The sequence below is a fragment of the Metopolophium dirhodum genome, chromosome 4, assembly GCF_019925205.1.
Source record: "Metopolophium dirhodum isolate CAU chromosome 4, ASM1992520v1, whole genome shotgun sequence".
NCBI lineage: Eukaryota > Metazoa > Arthropoda > Insecta > Hemiptera > Aphididae > Metopolophium > Metopolophium dirhodum.
Window position 1 is genome coordinate 21,966,744 of NC_083563.1, and position 18,612 is coordinate 21,985,355.

Here is an 18,612-nt window from a genome sequence, read left to right on the forward strand (position 1 = left end):
ACTAATAATAACTTATAAGATATAAATTAATACCGACGTGGCGAGTGGCTACGTACGTTTACCATATAGAAGTATAGAACAATGTGAAGTGAATATAGTGGTGTGATTCGTGGTATAAATTAAAATTAGTCCAATTTTTTTAAATATTTTTACACCCATTTATATTTTATAGAAAATAATAATATACATAGGTGAAAGTTTCAAGTCCATAAGATTATTATTATTTTGTGGATTACATAAAAATATCTAAAATGGTAATTTTTAATTAAATACTTATTTCCAATTTTCTTCATAATTTTAATTTTACTTTGTATTACATTTTTAAACCTTAAAGGCAGTTAAAGCAATTCAAATTAAAAATTATATGTAGGTACTTTTTAATTTCAAAATAATTTGTAAATTTTCATTATGATAAATTTTATTAAAATTTGAATTTCGAGGATTTTAATACCTATAGTAACCTACCTATATAATATACTTAGTCTCACATTTTTTATATTATAAAAAAATGTGAGACTATTTATTTTCGATATTTTAAAATTAGAAGAACAACTTATGAGGAACGCTTATATTTAAATGTTTTGACTAACAAAAAGAAATTCACCAATATCTATAAACTGTAAAAAATCAAACATTTGAAAATTAATATTAAAAGCTTGATAAAAACCAATTAATTATGAAATAATATATAGAATAAATACCTATAGAGTATAGATCCAATTTTCTAACAGTAACCGCACCATTCAAGTTGAAGATTAAAGAATTTTATTTTTACTTTTTCTGATTCAAAAGATGATGACTGATGAGACACAGAAATACACACACATCGTTGTAAAACACTTAATTGGTGGGGAGGGGTGTACAACACCCAACCCCCCTCCCCGATTACACCACTGTTGAATAACCAATACTGGCAATACTGCATTACCCGCTAAGCTCATAATTTATATTTAATTTATTTAAGCATATTTACAATTTATACAATTTGTACAATGAGTAAATTTCATAACATAGGTAATTAAAATGACTTGAATGTCTTGAGGGGGGAAAACCGTCCATCAACAGTACCTACTATTTAATTTGATGGGTTCATATAATATGGAGACCGTTAGGCAAGAGCGTCTCTTGGCCATTTTCTTTTTAACCTACTCGGAGGATTGTTGGGGATGGTTATAGAGGACATGCGGAAAGTTAGAGGGTTTTGGTTCGAGTGCTGTTTGGAGTGAAACTTTTTGTAATGACGAGTTGCTATTTCGTTGACTGTTGGGATTTGGAGATCTATATGTAATGCGTCGTTGGTCATATACCATGGGGCTCCAGTTATTTGTCTAAGACATATAAACTGGAAAGCTTGTATGGGTCTTATATTGGATGGTTTGGCTTGGCCTCAGATGGATACCATATGACCAGAGGGGGGTAATTATAGTCTTGTACATTAATATTTTGTTTTTTAAATTCATTGAAGAAGACAATAATGGACGGAGGAGATGTAGACGTGTGTTTGATTGTTTTCTTTTCTGTTTTGTGTGTTGGGCCCAGGTAAGTCTTTTATCTAGATGAACTCCGAGGTATTTGGTTACATTAAGGACAGTAATTGGTGAATTATTGAGCAAAAGTTGTGGACATTCGTATTTTTTCAGAGAAAAATTTATTTGAACTGATTTGTTTTCGTTTATTTTCATTTTCCATTTTTGAGTCCAATCGGAGATTAGATTTAAGTAGTATTGTATATCGTGGGTGGCTATGTTTGGGTCTGTATTTGATGCTAGTATAGCGGTATCGTCTGCATATGTCGCTAGAGTTGTATGGTTTGTTTTGGGCATATCTGATGTGTAGATATTGTAGAGTATAGGTGATAGGTCACTTCCCTGGGGTACTCCCGCTTTGATTTTATGGTAGACAGAGTAGGAATTGTTAAACTTAACAGTGAAATATCGGTCTTCAAGATAAGATTTTAGGATGAGGAAATACGGAGCAGGTAGAAACGATTTTAATTTGAACAATAATCCGTCGTGCCAGACGCGATCAAATGCTTGCGCGATATCAAGGAATACACCGGGGCAGTGTTCTTTTTTTTCGAATGACGATGATATTTTGTCGGTAATTCTATGTACTTGGTGGATTGTCGAATGATATGATCGAAATCCAAATTGAGTATTTGGGATGATGTTTTTTTCTTTGATATTAGGGGTTATTCTTTTAAGAAGTAATTTTTCGAAAAGTTTCCCTAACGTCGGTAGTAAACTTATCGGGCGGTATGAGGTTACCAAATGCTTTGGTTTTTCTGGCTTAGCAATTAATATTATTGTTGAGAATTTCCATATTGGGGGAATGTATGATAATCTGAGCATTGTGTTGTATATATGAGTCAAAAGAAGGATGGTTTTATTTGTTAGTTTTTTGAGTATTTTGTTATTAATTAGATCATATCCTGGGGATTTGACCTTGTTGTGTAGTTTAGTAATATAATATTTTATTTCTTGTGGTGTAATTGGTTTAGCTGGTAGCGACATAGGTAGTGGACTGTTAAGAAAAGTTTGGACATTTTCTATGTGTGTTGTTATATTGTAATTTGTATCCGAGTAGGGTTGGAAAATTTCTGATAGTTGATTGCCGAATAAATTTGCTTTTTCACTGTCGGTTATGGCTAGAGTGTTGTTAGAATTTGTTAAGGGGGGGACTACGTCTTTTCTTTTGGTTTTATTTTTTATGGATTTCCATAAGGAACCATTGACTGGTGTAAGTGATGATAAAAATGAGTGGAATTGATTGGCTTTAAAGGTTTGCAGATCTTTTTTCAGTTTATTTGTTAATTTGTTTAATTCATGTTTGTGCTCCGGGTAATGGGTTTGGTGCTAAATTTTTCTAGCTTGGCGTTTTTTTTTAATTAATTCTTTTAAATTCTGTGGTAAATAAATATATTGGTGGAGTTTTATTGGTATATTCGTATTTGATGGTGAAGAGGTTGAGTCTATTATTGCTCCTTGGATAGTTGTAATGAGGAATTATGAAGCGCTGTCTATGCTCATAATTTAAAATAAATTGTTTAACAGCAGTAATATCTAAAAAATGATTGGGACTTGGGAGTACTAATTAAACGACAGTAACTCATTTACAATGTACAATTCAGGTTAAGATAGTGTCAGTACCTGTGCGCACTTCTAACTCCCAAGTCCGATTAACGTATATAACGTCGCATACTCCTATATTAAATAAAGGTACCTACGTATTATTAACAGCAATATTTTTTTTCCTATTCACAAGTAAAACTTTTCGTCATAAGACGTTATTTTTTCAATTAAAATTTAAAATACTAAAATTAATAGGTATTTTATATGTATACATATAGGTTAGGTTATTTATTAAATGAACAACTGTCTACAAGCGATCTACTATAATTTCACTTCGTTGAGTCGCTTTTATACAATTTATGTGGTTCGATAATAAGAATAATTTTTGAACTCCTATACACTTCCTAGTTCCCGTTTTTTTTTTACAATTACTAATAATTAAAATATCAAATATGACATAATAAACTAATACTTAACAAATACAAAATATTAAAAACGATAATGGCTACCATATATTATAAGCCATTAAGTAAGTATAAATTAGGTATATTATTTCTTATTCGTTTTATTCTTTAGTCATAAATTTATAATTTATATTAATATAATACATAATGTTTATTTTACAGTTCAAAATAAGTGTGGTCTGTGAGTAAAACAATATAAATGTAGTTATGCCATTGTTTGGTGATTTTTACCATAGGCCATTAGCTAGGGTAATAACTACTTCACCTATGATTTACACAGTCACACATAGTACCTATACATCATATTAATTATGTTACGTTTAGTTATTGAATTAAAAATATAAACATTACAGTAGTCAGTAGGTATGCATTAATAAATAATAATATAATGCGTAATGCGACTGTAATAAACCTACTCGCTACACATAAATTATCGTAAAAAAACCAAAGTAGGGACACATATAATATTCTTAACTTAAAGTTTGAAAATAGGTGAATTCACTGGGTTTAATATTGAAAGTAATAACACAGGGTTGGTTCTGCTAAACATACATTTGCTATGTTGTGCGTGGGTCAGAGAGAGAAAACAAATGGTGCACTGACATCAGCTTAAGATCGATCATCCGCGCGGACATTATGAATAGAACACCATTCAAAATGTATTATTAAGTTAAACTCAAATTTTAACCTATTATCGTATACTCATATTCTGAAAGCAGAAACGACGAACGCTGCGTAGAACATTCCGTAGTACTTCATACAATTATTTTAAACCAGGATTTTAAACTAGGTACCGCCAGGCGCGGATCTAGAACATATTTACGGGGGGGGGGGGGGGGGGGGGGGGGCATCTTAAATAAAATTTCAGCCTGTCTGATAAAAAATTATTTCGCTTGGGTACCGTGGTATTGTTTGGCGAAGAAGTGGCCAGCCGGCGTCATATGATAGTATGATAGTATGTACTATGTACCTTAAGTTATGAAGGAAAACCCTTTTAAAGGGCGGGTTCAAACTTTTTATTTTTTTAATTATGGGCAATTCAACTTTTTAAACAAAACCGAACCAACGGTACATTTTCTGATGTATCTTCACTTATTTTCATTATTTTGAAGCTATTTTATTGTGTTATACACTGACATATTATTATACACAATCAAACTAGATATTTACAAACTATTTTTATTAAATAAAAAAAATAAAAAAAAGTTAACATAAATTAGCATTTTTGAAAGGACATCGTGATAACTCCATATAACCCCGTATTTACTACAATTTTTATTTTTATTTTATTATTCTACGGAAAAATACCTAAAGCAGTGGCGGATCCAGGGGAGGGCAGGGGCCCCATACCTCTTCAACAGACAATAGACTCCTCTTTTTACTTACAGAAATATTAGTGTGTAATGTATTTATGGCTTAAAAGTAATTTTTTTAGGAGGCACCTCTGCCCAAAATTAAACCCTGGATCCGCCACTGACCTATAAAGGCTACAATATCGAATTTGGTTTTCATATCTTCCGTAAATTCCAAGTACCTATTAAGAGGTTAGGTCAATTGGGTCCGCGATAATTTGGGTTCATTTTGAAAGCGGTGAGTTAAGTCCCGGGTAAAAAAATGTAGTAGGTAAGTTGAGTTCCGGTTATAAGCCGTGCAGCTGTGTGTGCTGTAATTCAAAATTAAAGATAATATTTTAGTTTAAAAAAATACAAATATACGATACATAGTAAGTAGGTGTTATACTTAAATATATAAATATTAAAGTTTATCAGTAAATTATGTCATTTATTGAAAAATGTAGGCATTGATGAATAAATATTTAAATAGTTAAATATCTGCAATACCTCTACTTCCCAAATATACACAAAAAGAGTTAAATCAATTTATAGTTTGCATCCTTTTAAAACTACATTCCTCTTTCAGGGTTGTTATGTTTTAAAAACTTGTTTTAAACATGAATTTAAAACATTTGTTTTTAAAGTTTTGCTCATTGTTTAAAACAAATAAAACATATGTTAAAAAAAGTGTAAAATCCCAGTGCATATTGTGTTTTTTTTTATTAATTTAATAATATTTTAATAATAAATAATAAGAGACAATAGACATTATGTGATTCATGGCTAAATATATATATATTTAGCCATGATGTGATCTATTTATCTATGTAGATATTATCACTTTATGCATGATACCTACTATCAACCTTCTCCAATAGGAGACATGTGCGGTCTTCACTCCCAGTAGAATGGGACCTAGTTGGAAACTGGATGACGCAAACGCACCACGCGGGCAATTGGTGATTGCGTAGAACCACACAAGACTGAGCTCACTTTAAGTAGATCATAGTACAAAAAATTATATATTATGAAATAATAAGTGAAAGAAAGGTTCATTTGAGTTTTGAAAAGACATATAAATTATAAAGAATTATAATATGTCTGTTTGGATACTGGATACTATGTTATTGTATAAAAATTAACATTTATTAGTTTTAGTTAGATATAACTTATTAGTTTAAAGTTATAAATTATTTGTACTATTTATATATAAAAAAAAGTAAAAACACACATCTTGTTAAAACTAGGTAATACATTTTTACCTTCTTTAAGAATCTGATATACATGACATATATATTTAAATATAATAAAAAAATGTATAATATTTATAAATAAATAATGATATACAATATACAATTAACATAAATAAATAAATATGAATAATTTGTAAAATATTAAATTACTGATTTAAAAAATGAATTGTTTTGGTTAAAAATGATCGTAGCAGCGCCACCATTGTTTATTTAAGTAAATTAATACATATAAGGTTTTCAAAGGTGCACCGCATTCTCAGGCACCTAGAGACTAGTAGACTACTTGCCATAAATAACGGAGAATGCTAGTGTGTATGAGTAGTCTCGGGGGAACCTGAGACTTTATAGCTCTATGAGTTAATCTAATTCCATAATTTTATTTACATAATATAAATATATAAAAATTAAAGTTTTGCTTTAATGTGATTAGTGAATAGTTATGTAACCAGAATAAAAAACAAAGGGTATTACTGTATAGTTGTTGGATAATAAATAATAAATATTGGCATGGCCTTTTGTTAAGTATACAATGACAATTCAAACAACTAATACATGTTTGAAATAAGAAATAAAAAATATGTTAATGTAGTTAATTTATTTAATTTTATACTTTTTAAATAAAACAAATTATGTAAAACCTAAAATAATTTGAGATCAATAGAGAAAATATTAACAAACAATGTAGGTATTGATCATTGATGTCCTGACTTCTGAGCTGTTTTTTGGAATCAAAGAAGATTTTGTATACAAGTTATGGTTTCTTTTGCAAAATGTATACCAGTGGCGTAGCCGGGTGGCTAAGGGGGCTATGTAAAAGTGGATCAGCTTCCCCCCCCCCGAAGAAAAATCCTGACTCTGCCACTGCCACATACATAGTTAATTGTGAAAAATGTATTTACTACAGCACAACTTGGAATAATAAAAATGGTAGGTGTTAACTAATAATGAATGACTAAGTGCACCAAGTTAGTTCAATTGATTTGTTCTACTATGGCCGAATTATTTAATTTATGAAATAAACACAATAGATCATCTACCCATTTGGGCTGAGCATTAATGTCAGGGTTTACGCATACTAATTGATTTTGATTGCAAACCTCATTATTTCTCATTGTCCTATTTTCTACAGATGACAAGCTTTGTGAACAGTAAGAATTTGAATTATAAACTATGGGTACAGTTTTAGTACACTTAGAACCCAATTGATCCAATAAACTTTCAAACTCCGAAGTCTTAGTACTTTCAGTATATTTAAATCTTTTAGAGCAGGGTTGTGGACTTTTCAGTCGTTTTAATCCTCTGGCAAGTGTTGTTGAACCTAATTCAATATCTTTTTCAATATTATCATAGTCAAGATGATTTTCATTTTCATTATATTGTTGAGATGTGTTCAAGAGGCTTTGTACAAGGCGATCAGGAATTGGAGTATTTATTTCATTTTTTGTGTATTCCAAAGCAAGTATACCAGCTTCTAAAAATTATAAAAATATACATTATAGTTATCATTATTTTTATTCCCTAGTACCAAATTAAATATTATACCTGTCAACTGAATAACTTTTCCACTGTTTAAAATAGATGAAACAAAAGAAGTTTCGTCGACTGGTTCAATAGATTTTTCCAATAATTTTAAAACAGAATTATCACCATCTAAAATACAAAAATAACTAATGTAATAAAAAAAAAAATAATACATTTTATTTAAACTTACGTTTTAGTTTTGAAATATCCAGATAAAATGATTCATCTGAATTATTAGATACCAAATTAGGGCCTAATATTGTTTCACAATTGACACTTTGCTGATCAACAGTCTTATTAAATATTTTTGAATTTGATTTTGAATTACCATCTGTCAAAAAATGTATCATTTAAAATCTAATAAATACATTTATATTACTCATTATTTATATTAGTAATTTATTTTTCTATTATTAAAAGTTCTAGTGCCTACAACTTACTAGTTATTTTAAATTGTGGCGAATTAGATGATTTTGAGGTAATATTTATATTAGTTCTAATACCATTATTAGACTGTGGAGTTGTGTGTAAAAATTGGTACTTATTTTTATTTTTGATAAACTGAAAATTGTATTAAATAAAAATAATCTTTAAAAAGTTCAATGTTTCATGGTTGATTAGATTTGATTATGACAACAATAATTATTAATTCATTTAAATAAAATGATTAGCTTAATATGATATATAATTATATTTTTATTTTAAAGAGTAGGTAATAAACAAACGTTTTCAAAATTACATTGTCTATTAAATGAAAAATGTCCAAACAAGTTGTTTTGGCAAGTTGTAAAGGAGTTTTACCAAATTTGTTTACAAGCGTGAAATCAGCTCCCACATCTAATAACTTCTTAACACCTTTGATACATTTGCTTGTAACACACCAATGTAGTGGACTATTGTTAAAAATCTAAAAAATTAAATATTATAAAGTGCATATTTAGAAAAATGTTTACAACTATTTTCAATTGATAAATTTGACACTGAATTATATGATACTATACTCTATTCAGGACAAGAACAGACCGCATTCGTGCATCGCAACTGAGCTTGGCGCTGCCAGACCACTAGGTGACTGATTTGTTAATTATTCGGTAATAGAGAATATTTGTGGAGGCAGCTGTACTAAGGAAAGATGAGTGAACAACGACGTATTTTCTCCGCCGTCTGGTCTGTTTTTACTGAATAGAGTATAGAACTATAGATGGTATAAAAATCTGAGAAATTGTATTGGTTTAGTATTTTAAATATTTTAATACGTACATTTATTTTACTCAAATTTTTAATAAATTAAATGCTCGATTTGGGGGGAAGCAGGGGAACAGAGTACCTCAACTAATTTTCAGAAATTTTAGCTTCATCAATCTGCATTTTTATTAAAATGCGTGAGATACCATTATAATTTGTCTTATGGATTTCATTACCACAGATCTACAAATTATAATACTTATGTAATATATTATACCTTGTATTTATTTATTTTTTTATTGATTGTTTAAAGAGGGGTATTATGGGTTGTTAGAGCATAGCCCACACTGCTTAATAATGTTTAATAAGTGATGGGGACGCTCTTTTTTTAAAGGTAAACAGAGTCCCCCTACTTTAATACATTTTACCAATTGTTATTTATTATTCTATTTCGGAATGAACTGTAAGAAAAATGTAAGAAATATAAAATAAGCAATCATCATAGCTAAGATTATATAGCATGAAGATATAATGATTTGGAAATATTTGAATCAAAGACATAGTTCATAACAAAATATTATATAATAGTTGATTTTTATTCCTTGTACGACTTTAAAATTAAAAAATTTAATTAATTAATTAATTTTTTTCAAGGCAATAATACAAAAAATTCACCTTATCTGTAGAATTGATGTCACAAGGATAGTTGTTAAGTAAAACTTCAATGCACTCAAATGCACCTTGAGCGGCTGCAATATTTAAAGCAGTACGTCCAATTTTATTCCGAAAATTGCTTTTATAAGTTTTGACAGTCTTTAGTAAGTATTCTAATACTTTTGGTTGATTGTTCATGGAAGCTAGGTGCAAAGCATTGTTTCCATACTTAAAAGTAAAATGGAACAAATAATTTATTATTTTGAAGCTGAGTTCTAGATATGAAATACACTATTAACCTTGTCTAGGCTGAACGGCGATACATTATGGAACAAATTAATTTTAATTGTACTCAAATCACCATTTATGCATGAATGGAAAAATATCTCCTTGGCTGACGACTTATCCATAACGATTATGTGGAATCTTTTTCACTAAAATTCTCCAAACTTAAAAATCATAAGTAATACATAAATTACATGTAAAATTATAAATTATATTAGTTTTAAAAATGGTCGAATAAGTATATAATATAGTAGTATTAGAAAAAAAGCGTTTGATTGGACCAAACGGCTGAATATGGTACATTAAAATATTCATAAATCGATAAATATAATAATTATTTTGTCACTAATCACGACTGTTAATAAATAAAGTTTCTTGGATTGTCTTAACTCGTGGTAATTGAGACATTGATCTTTATAATGGTGGTTGCATGACCAAAATATGTCCCATGATAAGATCAAAGATTTTACACTGAACCAGCTTACATAGAAAAAGAAATAACATTTTTATTATTTTAGATAATTGTGTTCTTAAGTGAATTAAGTATTTGCCCTTAAGAAGAACCACAAATATATACATATAATAAGATACCTATAGCATATAGGTACAGATTATATAATCTTAAATTACTTAATTTGTTAGTTTGTGGGAAGAACTTAAATATTGTACTAAAATAATAATAGATCAACAATAAATAATCAATAAAACATCTCAGGGCTTGTATTACAATAGTCGACCTCTGGTTAAACCACGGAATTCGGCCGGTAAAATCAGTGGGTTAAGCGTAATTTAAGTGTTATCAACTATTGTATTACAAGCACTTAATAGTGCAGCAGCCTGCTGCTGCTGAGCTACAAGCACTAGTAGCTATAAGCTAACTCAGCTAACTGCCAAATTGTTTGTGTAATAAATATAAATTTAATTTCAATTTTTCCTAACGAGTAACAATTAATAATAAGGTAGAGTAACTCTAGTATCTTAAATTCCAATTCAAAAATAATTCTTACTTTGCAATTTTGCATAATTTTTACACTTCTCTTAACTTTAAACTTTCACAGTTTCACGGATTTACGGAGTTTGGATGGACTGATAACAGAAAATTGATAAGCATTATCATTCTGTGTTCACATAATGATTATAGATAATATTATCGTGTCACGGCTGTAGATACTATTTGATAAATGATAAGTATAAACTATTATAGTGCGACTGTGCGAGGTGCGAGCACCGAGACTGCAAAGTTCGAAACGAACTTACAAACTAATAAGTTTAATCTTAATATCTTATTGTGATTTTTAATTTACCTATAAAAGTATAGAACATTAATTTTATATAGATTTGTAAAAACTAGTTTCAAATATGAGTAAACTAAACAAATTCATAAGGTAAGACTGTCAATTATGATTTTTAAACAAATACTTACTAATAGGCCATTGAATGACCTTAACAAACTTTTTAAATTGTGCTGAATAGCCTTGACATTGATTCGCAAAACTTTTCATCGCATACATAATTTATTTAGTTACACTATAAGAGGAGCATTATTTGGAGCAACAATATTTGGTTCATCAGAATTAGGTATATGGAAAGATGGTGAAACATCACGTGAAGTAGCAAAAATCATCATTGCAATTTTGACACCTATTGCCAAAAAAGCAGAGTCTGAAATGCCAGCACAAGTAAGTTATCATCACCAGTATCACAATTTTGATAAAAAATAAACTTATATGTACTACTTGTTTTTTCAAGGTAAAATCATTGCCATCTGTAGAAAATTTAAAATCCACATCTACGGCGTGTTGGAATAAAGGTGTGTACAACGCTGGCGAGTTTGTTATTGATGTACCTAACAAATGTGTCGTTGCAGCGAATAAAGCGTATCAATTGGTTGAGATACAAGTGAATAAATCTAAAGAAAATTAACAATGATCTATTATCATATAACGTAAATAAAACGATATATCGTGCTAATATTCAATAGCAATTTGTTACGTAACTATTTATAATTATTTGTTTTTGTAAGACATCGAGTAGATAATTTGTTAAATTGTTTTCTCCTTCTACCATATTTAAATCCTTCAATATTAAACAATTATAATTATAAAATAATTAGTTTTGATTATCAAATATAACATTGGCCCTCAATGTATTTATGCCATTTAAATTTTTCCTTGAATTTTTTGTTCAATATCTATTAATTACTATTTTGTATAAAATAGACTAATTAACTAGGGTATTGAAAAAAGAGAAACATATTTTTTAATAATAAAAAAAGAAATGTATGTACTTCGTGTTTTAAACATTGAATATAACTATTAACTATACAACTTTAAAAAAATGTTATAATGAAAACATAAATGCAATATTGTTTTTAAAATATTCACACAAAAATGTATGTTTGTATAAAACTTAACCAATACAATTAAAATTGAAAACAATTGTTTTATAAATAATTAACAAAAGTTTCATGTAAATGAAATTGATAAAAATTGTAAGTTTTACTTTAAAACAATAATAATTGAGGAAAAATTAAAATTTAAATGATAATGGTAAATGAAAATCTAATATAGGCTTTGTAATTTTTACAATATAAATTATCTTAAATACTTTTGAAGTAATATTCAGGGAATTTGGGATGTTAATATTAATCGATTAGACAACACTAAGAACTTGATTTCAACATTTTAATATTTTTTCACACATTCGTTAATAAACAATGGATAAAGAAGTGCTCTGACTTGAGTTTTCAACAAATGTCATACTAATAAAAATTCCTGAATATTGACAATGTTTTATACACTTTATTCAAAAACAAGTCAAGTAAATTACATTTAGTTTTGGATGACAATATTTAAGTAAACAGAATTTTAAAGTTAGTTTTATAGATCATTAACAAATTTAGTATTAAAATATATATAATTTGGTCAATATTGATTTGATGCTAAAGCTAAATGATTTAGTCATTTATAGAAGTCAATAAACATTCCATAACAATTTTACTGAAAATTTCCTAATTTTCTTTTTTAATCTGATCATTACGTCTGTAATTCAATGAAATTTAATGCCAAAACATGTTTGTACATAATTTCTAAAAAAAAATGGAAGAAAATTATCTAAGCTGACGCATCCACTTCCATTTTTTCAACTCCTGCTTCTGTTTTTGATGGTTGATCGACGTCCATAGAACAATTTTCACCAGCTGCATTGTTAGCATTTTTTTGTGTCTTCTTCTTCTTCTTTTTCACTGGTTGCAAAATTCCTCTTTGATTTACAGATGTCTTGAGTAAACTCTAAACATGTTTTATTATTAATTAAAAACATTTTAATGTTACAATATAGGTTTTGTTGTTTATCTCTTCGATAATTTTTCATAAAGTAGTGTTTTTTTTTTTTTTTTATTGAACTTAAGCCCGGCGACTATGGCCATTAGCTGTTGTAGGGGTAAGGTTGGTACAGTTTTAAGATTGTTTTTTTTTTTTTTTTTAACGGTTGTTACGGTATGTGTATGTAGCAAACACATGTATGTAGCAAACACGTGTATGTGTGGCAAGGTTTTTAACTACTATGAACCCGGGTGGTCACCCATCCGGGAGCTAGTAGCTGTGGCTGTTACTTACTCCCTGTCGCATTCCGCGACTGGTAGCAGCCAACGCACCACGCCAAGCCACGAGTATACAGTTAGTGGCGAGCAAGCAGGTTGATTACATTATGTTAAAACTTTTAAGGAAAAAATGCAAAAATACTCCGATATATTTATTTATCATAATATTGATTTTGGTTTTTGTTATAATTTAAAAATATAAACTTAACCTCTCACCAATTTTAAAGAAATCAATGTTATTCTATTACTTATAACTTTTCAAATCTTCAATAAAATATTAAATTTGAAATTTTAATTAATTAATAATTAATAATTTCACCTGGAGTCATTGTTTAATGTATATAGTTATTAGTATTTAATAATGATAAAAATAGGGGCTCGATTTTATTGCTGTATTAAAATATGTCTGTAAAGCATACCAATATTTCTGGATCCTTAATGGATAAATTAGGCACATAAAGATCCTCTTCAAATGGTAATCCTGTTATACGAGCAGGTCCAGTAGCTGTTACTAACACTGTAAACTTGTATTGCACAACAGTTTCACCTAAATTATAAATATTTATTGGTCAAGAAAAAATAAGGTTTTATATTTATGATCAACAAAAAAATTATACCAGTTTTTTCAAAAAGAACTTGAAATGGTTCAATGAGTTTGTGATTTACACATTCCATCACACCCATTTTAGCTTTCTTTTCATCCTCAAAATTTCTTAAATTGAATGGCATTATACTATGTTTTTGAATAACTTCAGTATAAAATATTCTGTAACAAAAAAAAAAAGAATTCACTTAGTAAAATTATTCATAATATTAAGTTCAAAACTATTACTTACCTAGATGCCCTAAGCTTCAATGGATATACTTCCTCCGTTTTTTTAAACACAGATACCTTAGCTGTTGTTTCACGAGCAGCTCCACTTCCCGTGCTAACAAGAACATCTAAAGCATACACTTCATTGGCCTCAATAGTTGCCTTTTCATGTTCTTTTCGATGCGATTCAGTAGGATTCTGAATAATGGTTTTGGGACCATCTAATTTAAATTGCTGCAATTGATGGCTAAGCATACCTTCAACTGGCTTACAATCAAATTCTTTGCAAACCTTCATTACCATATCAGTTATTTGGTACGTCTATAAATAGATATAAATATTTTATTATTTTTACATAAGTAGCATTATATTTTTTTATTAATATCTAAAAATTAAATGATGCTTACATCATTTCCAGGCCTCATTAGTCTTAATGCAGCTTGAGATGCATAATGAGCAGCTAAGAAACAATTAGCTTTTTTATCTGTGATTTTATTTTCAGAATTCGCTCCCACAACAACAGTATGAGCGATCATTGAAATGAAACCATCTAAATGAACTCCTAAATCTCTAGAAATTGTATACAACTGTATAAGTTATTTGTAATGATTTGTTAAATGTTAAAACATACATCTTTAAAACATCATCCTTTGCAATTGTATGATCTGGTTCACTTGTAATAGGTGAAAAATGGCAAATGCAGCCGTTTGCAGATATACAAACGGGAAAAGCAATACCTAAAGAACAAAACTAAAGTCAGAAGTCTTATAACATAAAACATGAAAATGTTATAGGTACCTACCTTTTTTCATTTCCTTTTCTTTTTTGAATACTTTACTAGTCTCTTCTAATATTAAATTATCACCTGAAATGCATACATCACGGACTGATGCACCTTCTACACATTTTTCGATGATTTCAACAAGAACACCTGGTAAAGGAAAAACATATTATAATATGCTTGAGCTAATATATTATAGCACTAGACTATAATAGCTTTTGCAGCTTCTAAAATGTATAAAACAAGATGAAAATAAATAATATCAATATTTTCAATATAAGTGGACATCACATGCATTACCAGTCGCATACTGAAATCAACGAGTCAATTGCTAGCGATTATAATAACTGAACTTTGATCAACTCATTTGAAATTTTGTGGACACTACCTATTATTAGAAAAACAAATTCATAATAGTCCTAAAATAGGGGTGCAGCAACGCGAAAGGGGGTGGGGGACTCATCGCCACGTATCGCAAGCCATATTCTTGCAAGATGCAAATGGTTATCCAACGGGCCGCCATCGTGTGCGAAGTTACGAGGAAACCGATGAAGGGTTCCATAAACGGCTCCGGCGACAAAGCTGACTTCCGCACATCCACACTACCGGGTACGCGCGTTTTGTAGGTTAGGTCCAACTGCCAGAAATTCGTATCAAGTAGGAAGTCAGAGACCGGTTTGCGGGGATGACCGTAAATTACGTCCAGTGTGGTTAGTGTGTATTATTAATATTTGAATGGTGAACCCCTCGTAATGTGCCAACTTACGGTTGGCGATATCCCCAGCCGTCTTGTACTTGGTCACCACCGCCTCGTCAGCGATTGTCGCCTCCACCTCGTCGTTGTCCTTGTCCTTGTCGGCCATCGTCGTTCAAACGGACAGGAAACGTCAAAATATGAAACGCTGTTGTCGTAGATCTCTCACGGACTCGCGAATCAAAAATCGTACACCGCGAATGCACTTGACCAGAAACACACGTTTCTCGCCGGAACGTCGTCGATATGATGTGTAGGGCACACGCGCGACGCACCGAACTATAGGTATATTATTATTGTGATTTCTGTGTCTTGCGGTAGATAAACGTAGTAAGTAGTCAGGAGTGGAAGAGAAAAAATTGCGGTAAACAACAAAAAGGACCACTCAGTTCAGTTGTGACAACGTAGAAAAATAAAAATCCCACTGATTTATCCAAATGGTGACACAAACGTCACAAGCCTACAAACTTATGGAGAGCGCTTTCCACTCCGTCATGCCATCAATGCTAGGCGATCATAATATCATATTATAAGTTATAACCATATAGCCGGGAGAGAAAGAACATAAAGTAGCGAATGAGCACCACATAAGGAACTATATACGTTTTACTACTTTGTTTCTTTTCTCGCTCACTCTATATCGTACTCGACTTCTCACTTCTCTCTCTAAGCGCTGTCCATTAGTTTATAGGTCGATGGACGCAAATCACCATCAAAAAACCATTCGGGTCTTCCAAAAGACCCGTTGGCCGTTCTTATGATTCGTTCATTTTTTGCATCATAAACCGTGGTTTTTTTTTGTCCCATTTCCCCGTAGCCTATTGGTCCAAATATTGATAAGCATAATATTATTATATCATCATTGATGGTTGTATTACCGCCTAAATTCAAATTGAATTCCCCGGGGAATAAGCTAATAAAAAAAATTACTTTTACATTTCATCAAGTAGTTAAAAAAATGAACAGATATTCCTGTTTTAATTTAAATTTATATGTAATAATGGCTAATATTAAATATTAAACAACATACTTGTATACTACACTCGATATAAGAAACTCGTGTCATCATATTAATTTTGTTTCTTCAACATTTTCTTGATCGGTAATTAGTTGACGTGGATAACAGATATTATGTATATCTTGGGTATGTACCTAAATAAATTGAAATTTTTTTTATCCTTGAAAATTCTTCCAACACAAAACGGAATTCAATTTATGTTCAACCAAATTGTACAGAACCGTATATAATTACAAAAAATTCATAAAAATATTATGAATTTATAAAATATATAATATTTTTAAATATTAGAAATAATAATTATTGATCATCAGATACAAGCCATGTAAAAGTTAAGGATTTCAAAAAATAGATCAACATTTCTCAAAATACTTTTAAAATTCAATTATCTCTAAAAAATAACAATATTTATTAGTTTATTATTATTAATAATAATTGGTTAAAACATGATTAATATTTTTTGAATTTCAATAAAATAATAACTCAATTTATTTGATGAAAAATTGTTTTAATACCTATATTGTTATATTGTTTTATATATTGTCAACAATTGAATAAATTGTTAGGATGGACCCAATAAAAAAAGAATTCCAAAATATAGTAGTTAATATCAACCGAATTTCAGATGTATGAATTGCTGATGAATTAACCATATAATTAAAATAAAAGCTTTAATTTAGAAATTAAATAATAAGTTATAACTTGCTTAACTTATTTTGTTGTAAATCAATATAAATAACCGTAATTAGATACTTGAAATTTTCTATTAATGATATAATTTATACATTTTTTGAGTTTAGACATTAAATTTTCTAGTTTTTTTTTATAGATGTCGCAAAATGATTTTTCGTTGGGTCAAAAGTTTGAAACATTAAATACATGGTTTTTCATAAGTTGTTATTATAGTTATTTCAAATTATATATAAATTATTTTTTTTAGTACAGTTAATATAGACTAAATTCATCAAAACCTCAAACATTTGGAAATAACTTTATAGTTAAAAATGTATAAAATATTAAATTTGTTTATCAAGACTTGGATATTTAATACAAGGTACCTTATAAATTGTTTATTTTTAAACCAAAAATTTTTAAAAATATTTAAGCACAATTTATTTTTATAGAAATTTGATGTTCAAATTTAGACAAAATTAGATAAGTATTCAAATTTTAAACAAAAAATTACAATTTTTATAATTTTGATGTATTCAAAAATAATTATGCATGGGAATTTGAAACTTTTACGTAATTTATTACATTTTATTTACACAATGACATTTTTAATACATTTGGATTAATTTTAAGCTATTGCCTATTTATACCAGTATACCAAGAATGGCACAAACTTATTCATGTTCTAATGTTATGCGGTATTCAATCAAAAGTTAATGATAATTATAAATATTTACTATTATAATAGTCAAATATTATTTAATATTATATTAAATACAATGCTTTGGGCAAAATTTAAAACAACCTTAACATAATATGAATAACTAAAGCAAAATATTATAATAGCAAAACAAATATACTAGATATAGTATAAAATATTCTAGGCTGACAGCCCAACTCCGTTCAGAATTGTTTTTTTTTGTATACAATGGTATATTAACATTGAATTCAAATTTAACACATTTATAAACCATTACAATGACCAACTCAGCAGTCTACATTTACTGTATAGCAGAGCAGTTCCCACATGCCGACCTTTTTATTATTTTAAATGAATTATTTAAAAGACAAACATTATACAAACAACATATTAATCAACAGATGTTGAAATAATTAAATTAATAAAAAAAAAAAAAAACTATTATTATCTTCTATAACAATTACCAAAAATTTTTTAGGTATTTACTATTTACATAAATTAAATA

The 18,612-nt window shown here is 29.0% G+C and overlaps 3 protein-coding genes across 3 annotated transcripts; 1 reads left to right on the plus strand and 2 right to left on the minus strand.

Annotated features, from left to right (window-relative positions):
• Window positions 1-6,165: 6,165 nt before the first annotated feature.
• On the minus strand, window positions 6,166-10,879 carry LOC132942673 (uncharacterized). The gene is given in 9 exon segments (XM_061011269.1): window positions 6,166-7,105; window positions 7,107-7,593; window positions 7,665-7,772; window positions 7,834-7,974; window positions 8,084-8,204; window positions 8,383-8,550; window positions 9,504-9,710; window positions 9,782-9,924; window positions 10,775-10,879. Coding segments are annotated over 8 exon segments (1,374 nt in total). The 5' UTR covers window positions 9,893-9,924; window positions 10,775-10,879; the 3' UTR covers window positions 6,166-7,074.
• Window positions 10,880-10,973: 94 nt separating this feature from the next.
• On the plus strand, window positions 10,974-11,931 carry LOC132942675 (MICOS complex subunit MIC13 homolog QIL1). The gene is made up of 3 exons (XM_061011271.1): window positions 10,974-11,152; window positions 11,290-11,446; window positions 11,517-11,931. Exons 1-3 carry the CDS (start codon window positions 11,127-11,129, stop codon window positions 11,688-11,690), a joined length of 357 nt encoding a protein of 118 aa, XP_060867254.1. The 5' UTR covers window positions 10,974-11,126; the 3' UTR covers window positions 11,691-11,931.
• A 615-nt stretch (window positions 11,932-12,546) lies between these two features.
• LOC132942674 (proliferation-associated protein 2G4) lies at window positions 12,547-16,066 on the minus strand. The gene is made up of 8 exons (XM_061011270.1): window positions 15,730-16,066; window positions 14,985-15,113; window positions 14,814-14,919; window positions 14,590-14,752; window positions 14,205-14,503; window positions 13,986-14,134; window positions 13,788-13,915; window positions 12,547-13,057 (listed from the first exon to the last, which is right to left on the minus strand). Exons 1-8 carry the CDS (start codon window positions 15,824-15,826, stop codon window positions 12,881-12,883), a joined length of 1,248 nt encoding a protein of 415 aa, XP_060867253.1. The 5' UTR covers window positions 15,827-16,066; the 3' UTR covers window positions 12,547-12,880.
• Between the last annotated feature and the right edge of the window lie 2,546 nt (window positions 16,067-18,612).